This window comes from Leucopleurus acutus, assembly GCF_964270905.1.
Source record: "Leucopleurus acutus genome assembly, chromosome: 18".
Lineage (NCBI taxonomy): Eukaryota > Metazoa > Chordata > Mammalia > Artiodactyla > Delphinidae > Leucopleurus > Leucopleurus acutus.
The window spans coordinates 20,220,532-20,242,952 of NC_139160.1; the positions used below are offsets into that span (position 1 = coordinate 20,220,532).

The window sequence follows — 22,421 nt, forward strand, 5'->3', positions numbered from 1 at the left end:
TTAACATTGCTGAAAGACATGTGGATTGATCATAAAGACATTTAGTACCTTATGTAAAGATTACACTCTATTTAAAAACGAATTTGAAAGCTTCTTTTAATTGGTACAGTTTTGACTTAAAGATGTTTTAATAATTCTCTCCTTTTCCTCAAATAAGATTAGAAGCCCACCACTTAACTCTCACCTTCAAATGTCACCAAGCTGAAAAATAGGAAGGAAGGAAGGAAGAAAGGGAGAGAGAGAGAGAGGGAGAGAGGGAGAGAGGGAGGGAGGGAGGGAGGGAGGGAGGGAGGGAGGGAGAAAAAGCCTTACTCAATTCCAATAACTAACTCCTATCAGTTAGTAGAACTACATGAAAATGTAATTCCTTCATATACTCAAAAACAGTATCTCATGATAGAGTTTGTAGTTACTTTATTCCTGGAACATTGGAAAAGACAGAAGAAAATTTTAAGAAATGTAGTTTCTATTTCCCTTTATCACAATGATGAAAAGCTTGTCAGCTTATCCCCAAATTCTGAGTGAACTGTCTTTTATCTCCCTAAGAAATCATTTTATGTTACTGATAGTAAAGTCGTCAGAAGACCCAGATCCGCTATCTTATCTGGCTGAGGCTAAGGCTGGGGCTTAGCTTGGGAGAAAGAAAAAGTAGCGAATCATTGCTGGGCTGGCTACAGGGAATTGCCAGTTGGGTCTACAGTGGACTAAAGGGGAAAATGTAAATACAAACAGTTAACAAACTATAAAGCAATACACAAACATTGTTATTATGAATGGTTGTGATTAATGATAATAATAACAATAATTATAATATTTTCAATGCTTATTATTTTGAACTACATACCCCAAACCTACAAGGAGTGCAAATCAACAAATCAGTGGTCAACTACAGGTCTACTGTGCTTAAGAGCTTCGGACAGGGAAAAATCATTACCTCCAAAATTCTACCCTATGTAACCCACAGAAGGCTCAATGAAGCTTCAGCAATTTCTGCTCTTTGTGAGGAGAATCAAGCTAACTAAATTTTCTTTTTAAGTTTGGAATTTCGCATTTATTTCAAAACCTTAAAAAAATTATATTCCCCTTTTCTTCAGAATTGACCATACCATTTTAAGCCATTTTTATTTCACTGCAATAGAGTAATTTAAACTAAAATTTTATATAACTTATTCAACATTATTCCTCAAGAAAGACTGAGATGAAGAAGGATGGACAAAGGTGTATATCTATTCAATAGGTTCAAACACATATATTAAGTAAAATCTTTACTCAAACATAGTTACTGGAACTAAGTTTGACGTTACCTCTGGTACTCCTAATTTTCGGCATGCTTCCAGAAAGTTTTCCACGTTTCTTCTGCATTTGGCCATGCTAAGTTTAGGCTATGAATGCAAATATTCAGAAATAAAGAATTACTAAGAGAAATACTTGTAATAACAGGTTAAATTTTAAACTTTCTAAATGGCAGAAGTACTACACGTTTATTGGAGAAAAATAATACATAAGCAAACAGAAGACAATAAAAAATTATCCAGAAACGTTCACCTAAAGAGCTGTTAATATTTTGGATTATATTCTTCTAGACACTGTGTGTGTACACAAAGACATGCATATGTACACATAGGTATGTGTTTATATGTAGAATTTCTGCATACATGTATATATGTATATACACGTGTGCAAGATTTTCTGCACATGTGAATGTATATGTGTGGATACACACACACACAGTTTTTATGAGATCATACTGTTGTGTAACCTGCTTTAGTTTACTTAAAAGTACACCATAAACACCTTTTCCCATCAGCAAATATATTTCTATATGAAGGGTTAAATTCACCAGGCCAATGACTCTCTTTCTCGCCAAAGCAATCGGTTTTATTAGAAAGCGGGTGATGCTGCAAGGCGAGGAGATTTAGAGGCAGGGTGGGGAGCAGGAGCAGAGTGAGCACCTTGTGCAAACACGGGCGTGGACAGTGTTTGTAAGGCAATGTTACACAGACTGGAGATGGAAGCGGGCTCTACCGCTACGCCATGGCTGGGTCTGGCCAATGGGAGCTCAAGATGCTCAGAGAAGAATTTCTGAGAAGTGGACATTTAGAAACATTTCTAGAAAGGAAAACTACAATATAATAACATAAGCTAAAATACTTCACAGTTGTTAAAATGGATATTAATGAAGAGTTTTAATGACTTGGGGAAATACTTAGGTTTTCATAAATTTTAAAAACTACTAAATAGTAGATATGAGAAGCTCACAATTCAAAAACAACTTATATGTAGAAGGAATGTTAGCAGCATAAAAGCCAAAATGTAAACAGTGGTTGTCTTTGGGTGGTGGGATAGAACATGATATATTTTCCTCCTGCATTTCTCCATTTTCTCCAATCAAGCATTATTCCCATTATAGTTTCAATTAAATTTTTTTATTTGAAAAAGATAAAAGGTGACAACCAAAGAAAGTAGCATTTTTTCCCTGAAGAATTGATCAAATTTACAAATGTGTGTAGATAACATGATTCATAGTGTCCTTATAACACAATAACTGTATATTTAAATTGGAGGCTGAGGAATCGTACTTTCTTTCTTACAAGTTGGGGAAGAATACTGAATGAGAATCTGGTACACAGCTCTAACAACTTAACAGTAGTTTGGACTTCAAAACTTTTTCATATTCAATTATAGGACAGAATTTACTGCCCAAACTAAGGCAGATAAAGCAGATTTGAATCAGAAGACAAATTGTTTTGGTTTGGTTTTTTCCTGTGTTTTCTGAGGCAAAAAAGTGGTCAGTCTTTTGAAGGGAAAAATATATTCAACTGTATAGAAAGAAAACTGACAGTTGAAATGCGATCATCAGCTAATTTTTCCTGCTGCCGAAAGAAAAGAAACTAAGAAAAATAATGCCACTACGATGCTTTCCTGGCCGGGGAGTGGGGCTTCACGTGAGGCTTTCACTCCACAGACTCTTCCTATGATATTTTATGAACACTGTGCCTTGAGGTTGGAGGCTCTGGCTTTTGAAAAATCTGTTCATAAACACTAATGATCACAATGGCTTGCATTCACATTTCTATCACATGTAGGCCCTCATTTCATCCTCATGGGAGCAGTTCCATGACAGAGAAGAGCCAATCAAGTTAAAGAAAGGTTAAATAACTTTCCCAAAGTCGTATGGATTATATAGATGTGGAATTGGAATCCAACCCCTACATTCTTAGCTCCTAAACTCTTCTGCTTCACCTAATAGTAAATAGTATGGATAGAGGTTTTCTCTACTTGTCTGAACCCTACGTAGGCTTCAAAGACCAGCTTATCTTTGATTCCCCCTCCCTCATCTGAATGACCATAACATGACTCTATAGCTCTCTTCTGGATGGTAATATGGTCCATGATTGTAGGAAGAGGATGCCAGCACCTGCTTTATCTCCCCCACATGGAGACGAGGATTTTTCGGGACTAATGGCATCTCACTCAGTCTCTTTCATCTTTCCCCAGTTTCCTTGGTATCTCCCACCTACCCCTGAGCACAGCTAGTGATCAAGGAATTGTTGAATTAATGACCAGCTGACCAACCTCTGGCCTGACAGGTTACTAATGATATTTTATACAGAATCCACATCTTTTCAGAGCTATCCTAAAATCCTCAATAATTAATAGAGGAAAGAGTTTCCATTTAGAAGAGAACTCGCCAACCAAAAGAAGTTTCCCAAAAAGACTTCTCACTGTTTAAATAAGTCCTTGTGAGGAATGAATCTTTGTGTCTCTACAGTCTTAAAGTTAGCACCCCAAGCGTTTCTTTAACGTGTTTTGCTTTATATTTGAAGTAAGTTCCTTTTCTGTCACTTACATACTTACTTTAAATATTTTCCCTTTTTACAGTGAAAATGTTACTTCATTCAGAAATGCTATTCCTTTTCTGCTCTTCTAGTTGTTTGGGGCCCAACACAGAGCATTTGAGCAGGGTCCTGGAGATCCCATCGGTATCTTTAACCAGCAATACTGTCCCAAAGGAGTTTGTTTGATGTAAGAGTTAGTTTCCCTTTATATGGTGTTACTTACGACTGCTGGTGAGGGGACATGGATGCTTGCGACGGATCGTGGGCGGATGTGGTTGACTAGATGGCAGAGGACGACGCCGTCCATGAGGGCAGCCCCCAGGTCTTCGTGCAGGCTGACCTTGAGTCTCATCTCGATGCTCTGGGAAGGAATCAGAAGGAAGCCAATTGCTCTCAGGCAACTGAGGGTAAAATACAGTTATGGGTATTTATGAATTGAGACTTAAGTTTCATTATGGAGAAGGATAAGAACACGTGGAAAACACTGACATGATTTCAACCTTTTCGAAAGATATTAAAATAAAAATCCCTCTGTAGAAAAAAAAATTCAGTTGTGTCTAAAATTTTTAATTAGTTGAATTTTTAAAAGAATGGGCTTCTTGGGATTTCCCTGGTGGTCCAGTGGGAAAGAATCCGCCTTCCAATGAAGGGGACGCGGGTTTGATCCCTGGTCAGGGAACTAAGATCCTACATGCCGCGGGTCAACTAAGCCCACGCGCCACAACTACTGAGCTCGCGCACCTCAACTAGAGAGCCCGAGTGCCACAAACTACAGAGCCCATGTGCTCTGGACCCCACGCCACAACTAGAGAAGAGAAAACCCACACGCCACAACTAGAGAGAAGCCCACGTGACGCAACGAAAGATCCCACATGCCACAGTGAAGATCCCATGTGCCACAGCGAAGACCCGAGACAGCCAAAAAAATAAATGGACTTCTTAAGTTCAACATTGCCTCAGGCTTAGCAATGAAAATAGAAAAACAGACTGAGTTGAACAATAAAAGCCAAATCCATAGTGATCGTTTTGCCTTGTGTAAAAATATCACATCACTATGTAGTACACCTGAAACTAAAATCATATTTTAAGTCAATTATACTTCAATAAAAAATAAATAAAATAAACAAAAATAAATTAAAAAACCAAAATCCAACTGGTTCAGACAGACTGCAAGGGGCACAAAAGGGATTAAGAGATGCTTTTCTCTGAGACCATGTTTTAGTTCAAAAATCAATTTTTCTCCCTTTTTAAAAAATTAAACACTTTGAGATAATTATAAATCCATCTGGAGTTATAAGAAGTAATACAGAGAGATCTCATCTACCCTTTACCCAGTTTCCCTATAAGCTAACAACCTTCAAAAATATATACTACAACTTCACAATTGGGACACTGGCATTGATAGAACACATCCATCACCACAAGGATCTCTCACAGTGCTGTTTCCCCAGCCACACCCACTTCTCTCCCACCCCCAGTACCTCTTTGGCCCTACTCCCCTTCTCCTCTCCTTCCAGGACTGCCATGACATGAATGTGTATCATCTGTTACACGCCCACAGGTCCCTGGGGCTCTCTGCTCATTTATTTTCAGTCTGTCTTCTCTCTGCTACTCAGATTAGGTAATCCCTATTGTTCTTTCTTCCAGTTCACTGATTCTTTCCTCTGTTACCTCCATTCTGCTGTTGAGCCCACCCCGTGGGCTTCTTCTTTTGGATAATGTATTCTGCAGTTCTAAATTTCCATTGGTCCTTCTTTATGTCTTCTATTTCTCTGCTAAGTTTTTTTTTTTTTTTTTGCGGTACGCGGGCCTCTCACTCTTGTGGCCTCTCCCCTTGCGGAGCACAGGCTCCGGACGCACAGGCTCAGCAGCCATGGCTCACGAGCCCAGGCGCTCCGCGGCATGTGGGATCTTCCCGGACCGGGGCACAAACCCGCGTCCCCTGCATCGGCAAGCGGACTCTCAACCACTGCGCCACCAGGGAAACCCCTGCTAAGATTTTTTATTCCTTTGCAGAGGCATTCTATTTTTTTCTTTGTTTCACCTGTGTTCGTAATTGCTTGTGGAAGCATTTCTATCACGAACAGTATAAAATCTTTGTCAGATGATAACATCTCTGCCACAACAGTGTTGTCATCTGTTGATTATCTTTTCACATTCGTTCTGGTTCTTGGTAGAATGAGTGTTTTTTTTGGTTGAAACCTGGACATTTCTGGTGTTATGAGACTCTAGATCCTATTTAAACTTTGTTTTAGCTGGCTTTTTTGGACACGGCTCTGGCAGGGAAAGGGAGGCTACCACCTTGTTACTGCTGTGTAAATGCAGATTCCCACTTGCTGTCAGTGACTGGTGTGGGTGTGGAAATCCAGGCTCCCCATGTGGGCTCCACTGATACCATGGGAGGGGATGGGATCATTCTTAGCTCATGGGAATGAAATTCCTGGCTCCCAACGTGGCCTTCTCTGATACCATCCCAGCAGACGTTAAAGTCTAGCTACCTACGCCAGCTTTGCAGGCATGGGTAGGGGTGGGACCACGGGTTTTCTGTAGTGTTTAGCTGGAGTAGAGCCTTTAATGTCTAAAAATTTTCTCTCTCACTAGGCTGCCCCTTTTCTGGTCCTTTGACTAAAGTAAGCAAGCTTTCTTTGGGACTTTTTTTCTTAATTTGTGCCCATTAGCATTTCCGGTTTCTAACTACTTCACCTTCAAGTCTGAGAAAGATAAAGCAAAAAAGAAATCCCACTGGACTCACCACCACTGTCATTCCTAGTCCCAAGGAGCCCAGCTAGTCTGAATTATTCTCTCCACTTTTCAGAGTGATCCTATGCTTATTTTATATAGAATCACCAGGGGTTTTAGTTGTACTTAGTGGGATGAATGGGGAAAAGTACATCAACTCTATCTCCTCAGAAGCAGAAGTAGATAGATTGGTTTTTAAAACTTCAAATGCAAATTTCTGCTCTACAGCAGAAGCTCCTTGTAAATGGATAACAGCTAAGCAAGGATGACTTTATTGGGAGATCTGCAATAAGTGAAGTACTTGAAAATCAGTGCATGTAACAGTGTTGCATAATTCTCTTTCAGAACTGTCTTGTACAGACACCTCATTTTTTTCCAAGCATGCTTTCAGTCTCTAATTTTACATCACTAAATTAAAACATAAGCTATCGATATGACCCAGGCTTTAAGAGAAAATTATATCACTCTTTGAGAGGCATAGCTCAACTTCTGATCTTATTTTTACATATCTCTGAAAGTTCACCTCCCAAGTTTACTGCACATCCAAATATTCTAGGCAAATGACAGAGGACTGACTTGCCCTATGTGACTGTTGGGTCAACCATAGTGGCTTAAAGTGGCGGTAAGAGGTTTCTGGGTTTTTCATCTTTCCTCCTGACTACGTGCTAGACCGTATATAAAGTTATCATCTGCAAAAACAAAGATTCTGACCTACCTTAATTCAGCTTTAACTTTTTTTTTTTGAGGTACGCGGGCCTCTCACTGTTGTGGCCTCTCCCGTTGCGGAGCACAGGCTCTGGACGCGCAGGCTCAGTGGCCATGGCTCACGGGCCCAGCCGCTCCGCGGCATGTGGGATCTTCCCGGACCGGGGCACGAACCCGTGTCCCCTGCATCGGCAGGCGGACTCTCAACCACTGCGCCACCAGGGAAGCCCAGCTTTAATTTTAATTATAGGATTCACTGCTCATTTGTAGAACTCATTGCTATCTGAAATTGTGTATTTATTTGTTTCCTTCTTACTTACTCTGTCTTCTCAATAGACTACAGGCTTCATGCAGCAGGGACCTTTTTGTTCTTTTCTCTGTCTGTCACCTAGACTATACAGCCTGGCACAGAGAGCAGTCAATAATCATTTGCTAGTGAAAGGAGAAGATGTAGTATAAAATCTACCTCCTCAAGAAGCTTCTTATATTCGTCTAGTTCACGGCTATGATACTTCTCTTTAAATATAAAGAACTTATGTAGTAATTCATGATGTACTGCCTTTAATAACTAATACCAGTGTGTTCTTTGGTGACTGACCCTTGTCCTGCTGTTCGATCTTCCACATATTTACATACGATCCTCCTAACTAGACACAAAGACCATGAGGTCTTAGAAAAATACATACACAGTTCCCACTAGGAGCTGTGCTGGGGATAGAAACACAACAAGGAATAATACAGCCATGGTCCCTGCCATCACCAAGCTTGAAATCTTCCCTGGCACCCAGCACGAGACTTCACCCTTGGTAGGAACTCAGATGGTTTGCCTATTATGGCATTCGAAAATTCTGGCCGGTTTGGGGTACGTAGTAAGGCTAACTATAAATATCTTTAAATTCATGGCATATTATGAAGTAAATTAATAACAGTGCATTTTTTAAAGCATACCAGGACTGAAATAATACTAGCTTTTATACATAGGTATTAAGTATTTCTACTTACATTATCTCATATATTTCTCATAAAATCCCATGAAGGTAGATGGGAACTATTGTTTTTAATACATGAAAAGACTCAAACTCAGGGATGTTAAGTGACTTGTCCAATATCAAACAGTGAGCTGGCTAGATTTGAAACTAGATATTCAGTCTGCAGTGCTTCAAAGTCTACTTTTTTATTTAAAGATTTTTTTGATGTGGACCATTTTTAAAGTCTTTATTAAATTTGTTACAATATTCCTTCTGTTTTGTGTTTTGGTTTTTGGGCCACGAGGCATGTGGGATCTTAGCTCCCCAACCAGGGATCGAACCCACACCCCCTGTATTGGAAGGTAAAGTCTTAACCACTGGACCACCAGGGAAGTCCCCCAATGTCTACTTTTTAAAAATACAGAAGGCTGCTTCAATTCTGGAAATAATTATTTAGTTACACAATGTTTCCCGGTACCTCTCGGAGCTGTTCCACCAGTTCTTTTTCTTCTCTCATCTGCTCCATTTTCCGCCGAATTGTAAACTGTGGGTCTATAGATTCCAAATTTCTCTGTGGTCTAAGAAACACTGTAACAGAAAGGGAAAAGAGCCTTTACGGAGCGCCTAGTACAGGATGCCGTATAGGGCTGCTCATATTTAAATCAAATAGTTTATTTATCCCAAATAATTCATTCACCCCTCACAAAACAATAAATTCTGACTTCACATGAAAAGCTTGATTCGAATATGCTAGAGAAGATTATGTATTCAATTATTCTGGGTTGTGTGGACAAACCAATTGAATCCAGGAAAGGGAATTGGTCATCCTTGGCACCATTGCAGACCCCTTCTCTCACATTTTCCCCCTGCTTTTATTCCAAGTTTTCATCTACACTCCAGGTTTCACAATCCTTTCATTAAATTTGGATACTTTGTTTCAACTAATAAGACAATCGCTTTACAGGTTACAAACAAGCACAGGTTAAGGCTTCTGTTGGCTGAGTTTTTCATCAGCCTGGGTTAGGAACTAAGTGACGAGACACACTACCCACTCAGATAGCTATCTGAGTGTGGAGGGAAGAATTCTGCCTTCTATCATGTCACTGACAGCACATCCCAAAAGTCAGCTCTTCAGAGATGACCACAGACTCCTTTTAGAAAAGCTGGCAAGATGGGAGACAGTTTTAAGAGATCATCTCTGGCTGCAGGTCCTTAAACTTACAACCTCCAGAAACGGCTACTCACAGTGGCAACTCTGGAAGGAGGTAAGGCCCTGGCTGCAGAGGAAAGGAATGCTCTCAACCTTTGAAGGATGACATCTTTTAAAGACTAACAGAGAAGGTACAAAATACGCCATGTACGGGAAGAGTGATTATGGCAATTTTAATTAGGATACAAAGCCCAGGGCGAATTTAAACTTGAATCTTTTTCTTCCTTGAGATTCTTATCTTATTAAGACTGTCAGCTTTCCATGCACACCAGAGGGGGCAAAGAATGGTTAAGAGCTGTAGTTGGTTCCCCGTGTCCCATAGATTTTCAGATTGGGGGCTGGGGGGACAAATGAGGGGGGCGCTTCAGAAAATTTGGGGCAGAGAACTCCAATTTTAAAAATCAATACCACGTAGAAGGCTGCACTGACACACTGCAGTTCTAGGAGTTTCAATTACCATACCTTCAATGATGTAGAATAAGAACATTATGTAACGTTTATTCTATTCTGCCAAACATTTGCTATGAACCACTTTAAAAGCATTTCAATTTATTTGTTTTTTAATGAAATATGGTTTACAAATATACTTTGAATGAAAACAACTGGAGTCCACCATATAATCAATTATCCCATATTCACCCAACTATGTCGTTTTAACCTCAATTTGTATCTTTGAACCAAAACGCTTTAATAAGTGTCTTGCACTATACTTCTCACATCTCAGTATTTTCTTTCTAAATCAGTTCTCGGATATCTGAATCAGCCCTCTGGTGCTCTACAGAGGACCAGAAAGTTGACACATCTTAAGAAATCCGTGACTTACAGAAGTTAAGGGAGCAAGGGAATGATCTATTGTATATGTTAACACCTTCTGGAACCTCAGAGAGAGGTCAGCCTGGGGCCTGGGCTTCTGCCTCAAGCCACCTAAGGAAAAGCCAAAGTCTTGTCACCAAGACCTACAAAAACCAAACCCCACAGGAAGCGAGACCAATTGTTTCAAAAACAAAGGCAAGGCAGGCAAAGGAAGTAGGGTTGACCAACCAGCAGGGAGAGATGAGAAGTTCACAGAGCAAAGGGCATCGAGGAAGAATTTGACAAAATAAGAAGCATGGAAGAAACTGGAAATGCATTAAATTTGCCTTTGCACCACATTGAGACCAACCAAAAAAATCTACCCATTTAAACATAGTGACCAGAAGAGATATATATTAAAATGTAAAGTCTAGAAATAATCCACACCACCAAAGAAAAAGTCCACCAAATTTACCAAAAAAAGTCAAGGAATGTGGACTTAGCTGAGTAATACACACACTGGCCAGCAAGGGGAGCCCCAGAACCGTTTAAACAAATCTACTGTTTTCTTTGGAGGTTTTATTTTCCTTTCCCTTTTTTTCTGGGGGAAATCTTATCTAATACTACATGTTTAATATTTTCAGTATGTTTTTACTGGCAGATTTCATTCTGAATACGAAGCTATCAGGAAGTTAAATTAACCATGAACTTTTGGTTAACAGCACACTCTTCAAGTATCTATATACCCTGTTAGAGTCCTGTGTAAGACACCAAGATAATTCAATGGTATCTGGGCTTCAATTTCCTGGCATTGCTTTTCATCTTAAATTCCCATACGTCTCAAAAAATACAAAATGCATGCTTGGGTATTTGCTTTATGAATGTAAGCGGTCAAAAAGTGTTAAAACATATGTGAACCATTATTTTTAAGATGAATACTTCAAATGTACATAAAATTACTGGAAACCTGACTATAATACTACTAGTTTTCTAAATAGATTAATTATTGTAGAATACATTAGAATTTAAAATGAACTATTTAATAATAAATCTACAGAGCACATAAGTTTGTTATGACAGAATAATTTTAATAGGACCATTATGGTAGCTCTGATTATTTTATCCACAGTTGTTTTTTTTTTTTTTTCTTTCAAGTCATATTTAAATAATAAATGCAGTGACCAGCCTGGTCAAAACTTCAGGAAATTGATCTATGGAGGAATTATTCCGGTCTTCCTTAATTTCATATCACTACGTTTCAAGAACTCCCCTACTTAATTCAGGGGAATAAAAGTTTAGCTTGTGGCTGCAAGACAATATTAAGAGCCGCCCTGTTAGTAACTGTCTTTCACATCAAATGTCACACTGATTGTGTAAATAAGAAGAAAAAAAGAGGGGCAAGGGAGCAGAGTGAGGGTGTGTGTCAGTGTGTGTGTGTGAACACACACATATGCATGCACAAGGGGTAGGAAGAGACAAGGAAATAGTTGATTTAAGATGCAGGAAATAATGAATCCTGCTTAGCTGTTTAATTACTGTATATCAAATACTGATAACATTCAAAGAATGAAAAGGACAATTTGTTCATATTTGCAATTTCTTTAGCTGAAGAGACAAATTTCTAAGCAAAGACTCTGCAGGGAATGGTGAATATGCTTATGCAGAATATCAAATGCATCCTTGCAGGTACACGTCCAAGTCCACTGACTTTTCCGTTATCTCTACCTCCTCCTTCACCCTTCCCCTCATCTTCATCCCTGACCTGGGAGTGGTCTGTCAGCTGTGAATGTACAACATGTTTTATCTGTGTCTCTCACGGCACTCTTCACTTTCTTACAGGAGAGATCTGCTTTTCTCCATGAGGACTCTGTTAGAGTTTATGTTTGTTTCCAATTTAAACCTCTACCCCTGCCCCACAAAGCAGTTTGTTAGATGAATAAACAAACAAGTGTTTCAAAAATTCCCTCATTCAAAGATCACTTTATATGGAGAATACCTTGTCAGAGATTACCCTACCCTGATAATCAGTCATCTCAACTTTTTTAACATGAAAAATCTCCTAAAACTTAGTCTCCAGGTCTGAATGCATTAGAGACTGAAATAAAAGTTCCAGGAAGGCAGAGATCTAGTCTGTCTTTTTCAGATGTGTATCCACAGTAACGAGCATCATGCCTTACACATAGGAGGCACTCAGTAAGTATTTAAGGATGTGCACAAGAAACTTTTTCTAAATGTTGTAAAAGTATCTTTCAGTTAAGCAAAGAAAGCTCGCTCCTCTAAAAATTGCCTGAAATGTTACTTATTTAATTATTTAGTGAAAGGAACTTTGCATAGAAATTATCAGTCTATATTATTAACCTTGGTTGTCTAAATTTAACTCTAGATTTCTTCTCTGTGGACACATGAGGTTTTGGAATTTGGCTCTCAACTTCTCCTTTGAAATTAAAAACCTGGACTGGGTGTGATGTTGAAGACATACAAATTCAAGGGCAGCAATATGGTGGCTTTGAAAAAGTATCATGAGCTGTAGATCCAGGTTAATGTGAATCAGAAATCTAATTAGTGCAATTCATTTATTCCCTCTGGTGCCCAAAAATGAATTATGTAAATCCTCTGCCCTCAAAATGCTTTCTATGGTCTTGGGCAGTTTATTCAACCCAGTGGTTTTCACCTACTTAAACATAACATAAAATCAGTAAAATAATAAGAATAATAATCAGTTCGAAGACTCCATGCTACTCCGAATAAATCAGCACAGGCAGTGTGGGGTATAGGCGGCTGTCGTGTATAAAATGCCCAGATGATTCTAATATGAAGACAAAATACTGAACCACTGAAACACCTCTCATCTCACAGCTTCAGTTTCATCATTTTTGTAATGGGGAAAATAATACCTAGAAGTGCAAGATTATGGTAAAACAATTCCAGAAAATGTCTGTAAACTGGCCCAAGATAGATATGTCCATTCACTCACTTTCCAGTGATAGTTTAAAGATCAATTTTAAGCATAAATTAGCACCTACCAATTCACTGCAAATGAAAAAGGGAAAATAATTCAAAGGAAGATGGGAATGATTTTAATTTCAAAGTGAAGGGGAAAAGGAAAGAAAGATGCAGAGTAGTAAGAGGGCACAAGAAAAGGAGCAGAAGAGAAGTTATCAAGTTAAGAACAACTTGAAGTGAAGCTGCCCCATCCAGCTCCAGGGGTGGAAAGACATACAGACACACATCCACATCCTTCCCCGTCCATTTTAGGAGGTAGAACTTTGGGGATTGTGGGAATTCAAACTCCCAAGGACCTTCTAGCCAGTTTGCCTTTTTGTATTTCTTTGAAGAATGAGTTTTAGGGAAAATAGGGAATTTGAAATGAGATATATTTGAAACAAAATATTAGAAAGCTATGTTAATTATTTTAAATGTATTTTTTAATAAAATTTAAATTTTACTTAAATATTGGAATTTAAATAAAAGGGTAATTTTAACATAAAGACAGTGAACAAGGTATAAAAATGCCAACTTTACCAAAAATAATTAATAAAAATACAAATGAAAGGCAAGCTACATTATGCTGGGTTGAGTTGGTAATATGATGCCATTTATTTACACAGGGTGAGATAGCTGCAGATACTGGATAATGGAGAAAATATGAGGAAACAAAACTGCTGGGGTAATCAGCTTTGAAATGCCATGAGAGGCCACTGAATAGGATCTACTATTTCAGAGGAACCAGTAAGAACAACATAAAAGTAGGCTGTATTCCTCTTCCAACCTTAGCACATATACTTGGGGATACATATAGTGCTTCTTCATTAATTTAAAAAATGTACTGGAAAATGTATTCAAATCAGAAGGCAATATTTAGCACACAAAAAAAATGAAGATTCTATTTGAAAGGTCAGATCTGGGAACCTACACAAATATTTGCCAAGATTTCTGTTGCCAGAAAATTAATAGATAATTAATAGAAAATCATCTCTTGCCCAGGGCATATTGTAGACAAATTGCAAATAGGGGAAAATAACAACTATCCAATATCTGACATGACTAACCCAGGTAGATGAATACTGAAAACAATCCTTTTATTATTTGTGTGTGTGTGTGTGTGTGTGTGTGTGTGTGTGTGTGTGTGTGGTACAGCATAATAGCTACACATGAATTCCTGGAATTTTCACTCAAACAAAAACTACCAGAGAAGTATTTTATTTTATTTTATTTTCAGAAAGTTATTTTATTTTCAGAAAGATTTTATTTTCAGAAAGATTTTCACAATGATTATTTTTCTATGGAAATCTTAGGACTTTCAATAAAAAGAAGGCCGTCTGGCTTAGTAGCTTGCACAAAGAACCCTCAATAAACAGCTGTAGATGAAGGTAGATATGGTGGAGAGGAGATGATCAGAGAGTTAGAAGCCCTGGGTGTGACCCCACCACTCCCTCTACCTAACAGCGTGACCCAGCGTGACCCACCTTTCTCGTTTTGGTTGGTTCATCCATAAGGATAGAAATCTTACTGCTACGCAAGATGTCTAGATCTTACCCAGCTTAAAAAAAAAAATGTCTTTGGTTTCAGATATCACTCCTTAAGGAAATAGCAAATCACACATAAATCTTTCATTCTAGGCTCATTTCCTTTAAATAACATCAGATCCATAAATAGCCATGCTTTCTGAAAAACAAAAATGCCTCTCTCCCCTTTTTATTTTTAAGTAAAGGAACAGGTTTATCAAGAAAGTTTTCATTTAGCCTTCCTCAACTTCCAGAATTTAAAATGGGACGATATAGGAAGGGACTTTGGTTTCCCTGTTGTTGTTGTTAATCACACTTGTCTTCAGTTAAAATTTTAGAAATCTATGAAATAATGAAATTCCTTTTGTAACTAACCTGCCAAGATATACATTATCCTTGTACATAAGGGAAGTCTGGAAAAGCATTTTTTGGTTGAATTTTGACCAGAAATCATAGAAAATGTTTTAAATATATGGTTTCTATTCATTACATATAACATATTGATGCTTAGATAAAAAAAATAAGTATTATCAGAAAATACATCTTCTTATTGGGCTTGCATCATGGTTTTACCCCACGTATCACTTCTCTTCCCTATAAATCATACTCTCTATTTCATTTCACGTTACTTTTATCTTCTGGTATCTTGGAGTAAAATGTTTAAAATCTGAAGTAACAGACCAGTATGGAGATTCAGATATCTGTGGTAAGTATATCTAAATAACTATATTTATTTTATTTTCATCTTTTAAGCTACTTCAGATATTTAGTGGCACGAAATCAAACGATATCCACATGAATCCTAGCTAGATGTCTGCAATTTCTTATTTGCACATTTGGTTCTCAAGCCAAGTTACCATTCTTAAATATCATGCAGATGAAATTACACTCAAAAGGGCTGAAGGTATCAAAAGTCAAAATGTGCAAATAGTTTGCAAAAAAAAAAAGCAAGTGATTTCTCTTCATTTTTAGGAATTTCTCACTTCTAACTATTTTCAGTGCAGTCCTCTTGGATTGGCCACAGTATGTCTTGATTACTTTAAACATTTCATATGGTAAATAAGCACAGATGATAAAAGATGAAACTCTGAAAGCATTCAGTTCAGAAGCAGGAGCAGCAGAGATTATCCAAATGTACAAACCCCCAATTTTTATAAACAAGCAAACACACCAAAAAAAAAAAAAAAAAAAAAACCCAAGCAGAAAGGATAGAGAAGAAATTATTGTACAGTCCTTCCAAAATTCAGAATATTCAAGATAATTAAATGTAGTCTGATAAACTGCCGGAGAACAATCCACATGCACTTTTCTGGACTTTCCAGGTTTACTATTATTATCTCTTATATCAGGCATGCAGGAGAATATACACTCTATCTTCAGCTGCACAGAAATGAATGTTCAGTATATTCATTCATTGGCTTATTAATGAGCACATCGAAGAATAGGTACAAAGCCACCTACCATTGTCACTGTCTCCTTCAGATGGAACACTGTAGCTAGAGTTGTCCCATGTTTGTGCCTGTGTAAGTTTGTTGAAGGAGATAGGAGGAAGAGTGAGGGCTGGGTCTGCAGGAGAGCGAGAGAGCCAGTCCGCGTACAGTTGCACAAGGACCAGGAAAAACCAAAGGGGCAGCAGCATTTCACAAATGGCATAAGGATTGTATGGAAATGAAGTGAATTTCATATTATGGAATTTAATTTCAAATGTACAATATAGGAGAAGAATGAAAGATGGCGCATGGAATAAAAAGAATGATAAAAAACTGAGTGTTAGTACTTATCAATCATATACTTGGCATGCAGTTAATACCGTTAATCGTTAACAGTTCGCAAGCCCACAGACTTAGAGTACTAATGAATCATGTCAGTGGAAAGAAGGAGTACCCATAGATTATGCAGATAAAAAGCAAAAGACCTACCAGATACCTTTTCCAAAGACCTAAATAACTAACAATCTTAGCAAATATGACTCACACAAAAAATTTGTTTACATAGAAGAAGCTTAATATGTATAAACATGTCAATTATTTAGAAATAAATCTATTATAGAATCAGTGTTTACCACTGGTGGATTTTTTTCCCAAGGTAATGTAAAATTTCTCTTTAAAGACATCTGTAAGTCTGCTGGCATGCTTTATTGATAAGTGAATCTAGCCAACTCTGCTCAACCCTTGACACACAGCTATACCTCTCAATACTGTCTTAGATACTGATCAGTATAGAACCTATTTCGGACACTAGTAGAGTCTCTTTAACAACAAACCTAATTAACCGATAGATGTCAGTCAATTCAAGGCACTTCTAAATTGGTCATTTATGAAATAAATCTCTTTTTTTTTTTTTTTTGGACTACCTATCCATATAGTAATTTTTGATGTTTAGGAAATAGCTATACAATTTTTATTCAATCATAAGGCAGGGCCAGTAAAATACAGGGACATGATTCTAGTAATGCATATTTGGATATATACAGTTGTCTTTCTTGGGAGGAAAACACAGAAAATAAAATTTCTTTTGAAGAAAACTATTAGTCTACTTTAAGAATCTAAGTTTCTATTCCCACTTGCTAATTTGAGCAGTCTGTTTTTATTTTGAACACAGAAATCACATGAATTCATATACTTAACTTGAAAATAAAAATTAAATCACTTTTTTAAAGTTCCAAAGCTACTCAATCAAAAATAATTTCTCTCTTTTGTAGTCATGTGATCTTCAATTAAGATTAGTAGGTATATTATTTTCTAGAAAATGTGAAAAATACATACTGTAATATTTTAAAGTCACTAAATAAAAATTTTAAAATTCCCAATACATGATGCTAGTTTCATAACGTTCCAACATGCCAACTGACGTTCCTGAAGAAAAATCAGCATTACTTACGACACCCAAACTCCACAAAGCTTTCTACAACTGGCACAATTTCCGCACTGGTTAGTCAGCATTAGAGAAAGGTTGGAAGCTAGGAAAGGAAATTATCTTTGTTTCCTGCTATTCAGAATAAATACTTCATTTATTTTTCACCACCACAAAGAGTCTGAAATGGTTCAACAGTGTGGGTATGAGGTTGATAAGTTGAGTTTGGACCCCATAAAAAGAACTGAAAAAGTCACGGAGACAATTTTGCAACTAAATTGTAAAGATGCACATTCAAAAGAATATTATTCTTCGGAGATTCATTCAACTTTTGATTTGCTCAATTATAAGTTTTGTTTTGTTTTCTTTGCGGTACGCGGGCCTCTCACTGTTGTGGCCTCTCCCGTTGTGGAGCACAGGCTCCGGATGCGCAGGCTCAGCGGCCATGGCTCATGGGCCCAGCCACTCCGTGGCATGTGGGATCTTCCCGTACCGGGGCACGAACCTGTGTCCCCTTCATCGGCAGGTGGACTCTCAACCACTGCGCCACCAGGGAAGCCCCTAAGATATTTTTAAATTGTGTAAAAGTGCCTGTAAGGGATAGGAGAAAGTCTGTAGCCCAACATGAAGTCCTCAGTGTATAGAGAACATTCCTGGCAGATCATCATTCAAGGCATGGAAGCCTCCATTCCTCCCAGCACAATCGGAGACCTTGGAAATGGAGGCCCGACCCAGATCTGGCTGCATACTCTCAGCTCCATGAACGGTGAGGCCAGCCATTTGAGTCCTATTTCATGCACAATTTGGTTCTCCATAAAACACCTCCTAACCCTTGCCACACCCAAGCATCTTCTCAAATGGCTTTGTCTTACAGCCCATTCAGAACGCCAGGAAGCCATTACACCTGGCCACATGTTACCCACCAACTTTCTCCAAAAACGAAGAAACATTCCTTTATAAAAGAACCATCTTCGTTTTTTTCTATGGGTACCCTTTTTCAAAATACACACATGTCTAACTTCAACTGTTACCAAATGCTTTATTAAAAAACCCAAGAACATATGAGTTCTTTACTACCTTTTGCTTAAAGCGTCCGAGTCCTTTCTTAGCACTTACTGAAAAGCATTAGCAGTGAGTGTATGCAAAAGACTTAAGAATCAAAAATATTAAAACAAAGAAGCACCTAAAAGAAGGTAGATAGTGCTAGAACTTTAAGTACGTGGAGAAATCAGAAGAACCAAATTTTTCTATACATAGTCCTTTTTAAAATCAGCAGTCGTTTTGCACATTGCTATAATTTACATTTGTGAATATACTAAGTTAAAATAAAGTAGGTAATATAAGCAGAAATGCTCTTAAAAATGTCTCCTGACCACTCATGTGAGTCTTGGAATGACCACCCTGTCACATGAGTAAATACACAGTCCTTACGAAGGCCCAGAGAGCAAATGAGGGGTGTCTCAGAAAAGAGTCACCAGCCTTAATTTAGCAAGGTACCAGGAACCACCGGGGCAAAGGGGTGGCTATTTTATCAACAGAATATTTCTTTCCCACTTACACGTCCCAACATCTTTTTCTCTTTGCTCTGATTCAAAAGAAGGTAAGATAATCTATTACTGATAACATGGCGTTAAGGGGTGATTCACGACCACAAGGCTCGAAAATATGGCCTCCCCATGCTGTAGTGGGGTTCTGATGCCAGGACTCAAACTCAGCAGAGTTGACAAGGCTGCTCACACTATAATGTATGCATTTAAAAGGCTAAAGAGAAACTCCTGAGCTGTTCACACGTGCAAGAACACGAAGGTTTCAATTTACCTGATCGAGGCTTCAGGCCAAACAGAGCTGTGCTGGTGTTGGTAGGAGAGACGGCAGGGGAGTTCTCTCTCATCTGTGGTGTTAGAAAGAAAGGACATTTTTTAAAGAACTGGAGCAGAACTCTGCATGCCTCTCTATGATCAAGGATTATAATAAAACCACGACCTCCTTGCATTTGCTGCCGTGAGGAAGTCCTGACTAAAAAATGATAATTGATGCATCTTCACATTGCTGATGCTTTAAGTGGTAGAATCGACATAATGTTGTCTGGGGGAGATCCGTCCAATTGTTTATGTGCTCATTATAAAAACAGTTCATAGTTGTGTGATACTGGCAATCCCTTTCTGCTCACGAACAGATGCGTGCATTCAGGTGCAGGCACTGGCACATACAAGCACTCACTCACATCCACCTCACAGAGGGCACATCTGATAAAGAATTTCATAACACAACGAGATGAGAAAACAGGTAACACCGAACAGATGTCTCAGCTATAGGGAAACCACACACTGAATCACTTATAGATAATGAGACATTCTAAATGTTGCCTACATCAGCTATTTTCACTTCGTTTTCTATCAAAATGTTCCCACATTTGGTCTTCAAAATATGTCTTATAAAATGAGTCTTTAATTATGGATAGGGCCGGATAGGGCGATGAGAGCTAATGAGAGACTCCCTCAGAGATTCTGCAATACAATTAACTCATGAATCATCACGGTCTCAGATTATAGATTTCTGTACAAGATATTCCAATTCAGTCTTCACAAAATACCTCAGCTTTCATTAATCTTCAGGAAACTTACCTCATTGGGAGAATACTCGCTCCCATTACTCTGTAATGTTAGATCATTTTGCACCTTAAGGAAGAAAAGAAATGCATGGTACGTTCCATCAGATTATAAAATTAGTGAGGAAAGAACTGAGTTTTTCTAACTTCCATCATGAATAATACGCTGAATTAATTAATTAGTAGTTAAGTAGGCCATACTTACATTTTCTAAAAACATGCAACTATATTCACAGAAAAATACCACTGAAATATCACACAAACTAAGAAAAGGGATTTCTCAGAGCAAAGCGCTCAGGCCAGAGTACCTGTGAACTTCAGCTTTCCTTGCTAGGTTACCAAGCAACCTGCAGGCTCCCACCTGCTGGGAGCATAAGGGTTTTTATAAATGGTCCAAGGCAGTAGTTCCCAAATACACAGAATCTCACTGGGAGCTTTTTAATAAATATACATACCCGGACCTAGGAAAATCCTGCGCTGTCAATTCAACATCAGTTTGCTTTGTCAACCAATGGGGAACTCGATAGTTTATTTTACCCAGATCTGCCTTCTTTATAAGGTAATCAAGAACCCCACAGAGGGAATTCCCTAGCAGTCCAGTGGTTAGGACTCCACGATTTCACTACTGAAGGCCCGGGTTTGATCCCTGGTCGTGGAACTAAGATCCCATAAGCCGCGTGGCACAGCCAAAAAAAAAAAGCATTGATCCAAAAAAATTTGGTGATAGCTAATATAAACATCTTCATACATGTCACCAAACTAGTATAAATTTCAGATGTCTGTTCCTATTCCTATTGTTGAGGAGCGCTATTAAAAAATATTCCCAACTGTGACAAATCCAAGGGAATAACATATTTTTAGAATAAACAGTCATTCATTTCCCTACTCAATTAAATGTCTGAACTGCTAACAAGTAACTTGCAGGTTTGATTCTCTCTGTGAGAAACTCATTCCTCTAATATTCCCTGTTGTCCCCACAGCATCCTTCCCTATTGGATATTACTTATGTATGAGAGTATAATTTGCAATTCTTCCCGAATGGTTTCCATTGCTACCCAAACTTGATGTGGACAGTCATCTAAAGTGTGTTAAAAGTCAGATAATGTGATGTGCTGACAATTACAAACCTTTTCATAATCTTGGCCTCACTTATCTAACTGGGCACCAGCCTATGCCTCAGTGTTTCTGTCCGGTTCATGCTCTGTGCTGATTCAACCATGGCCAAGCTGCCTCCTGGGACCGATCCAAATCCTAGCTGCCCCCCAAATCTAGGTTTATTTCCCTTTCCTTAACCTCTTATCCTTTCCCCAGTCTCACAGAGCACCTAAAACACTCAGGATTATGAACTGTCTCATATTCTTCTCTAAGTTTTCTCAATGTCTAAGCCTTCTTTCCTCCACAATTTTTAAAATGCCTTAAAAGTGAGGGCAGGGCTTCCCTGGTGGCGCAGTGGTAGAGAGTCCGCCTGCCAATGCAGGGGACACGGGTTCGTGCCCCGGTCCGGGAAGATTCCACATGCCGCGGAGCGGCTGGGCCCGTGAGCCATGGCCGCTGAGCCTGCGCGTCCGGAGCCTGTGCTCCGCAACGGGAGAGGCCACAACAGTGAGAGGCCCGCGTATCACACACACACACAAAAAGTGAGGGCAACTTCATCTTCTTCCTATCCCAGTCTTCGACACCCCAAACAAGGCTGAATCCAGCACAGGGACTCAACAAATACTGGCTAACTGATTCAAGACTATTGTAAAGATACTGCTTTCTTCCTGAATAAGATGGAAGAGAGAACATAAAAATCACCAAACCATAAAGGAGGGTCCCACTTAAGTCCCACATAACCATCAGCACTGGCCTTGCTAATCTACCACTTTCTTTTCCTCCTCCTTGTGACTTCTTTTTTCCACCAGAGCCAGCAATTCCTCTCCCTTTTTAAAATCATGTGGACAGAGAATTGCCCAAAGAAGGAAGACAATGTGTAAGAATTCCTTACACTGAACGTGACTCCTCATTCAACCAAAAAGGGGGAAAAAAACTATTAACATTGTAAATCAGACACGGAATGGAGATCTTTTTTCCTAGAGGCTTGGTGTCTGCCTGATACTCCTGAAATCATGCACACAGGAGGGCATCTGTTCTACTGGAATCAAGAGTGGGTCTGCAGCAGGATTCTAACATGGTCTCCAAGTACCTCTTCACTGACTGATT

The 22,421-nt window shown here is 38.7% G+C and overlaps 1 protein-coding gene across 5 annotated transcripts in view; it reads right to left on the minus strand.

Moving 5' to 3' along the window:
* The window catches only part of LRCH1 (leucine rich repeats and calponin homology domain containing 1), a 192,928-nt gene that overhangs the window by 15,916 nt on the left and 154,591 nt on the right, over positions 1-22,421 (minus strand). For all 5 annotated transcript variants that reach the window (XM_082859639.1, XM_082859637.1, XM_082859640.1 and 2 more), the window contains 5 exons: positions 20,236-20,289; positions 19,430-19,502; positions 8,730-8,839; positions 4,063-4,200; positions 1,305-1,382 (listed from right to left, as the gene is read on the minus strand). In XM_082859639.1, the coding sequence (XP_082715765.1) occupies positions 1,305-1,382; positions 4,063-4,200; positions 8,730-8,839; positions 19,430-19,502; positions 20,236-20,289 (453 nt within the window). The remainder of the gene's footprint in view (positions 1-1,304; positions 1,383-4,062; positions 4,201-8,729; positions 8,840-19,429; positions 19,503-20,235; positions 20,290-22,421) is intronic.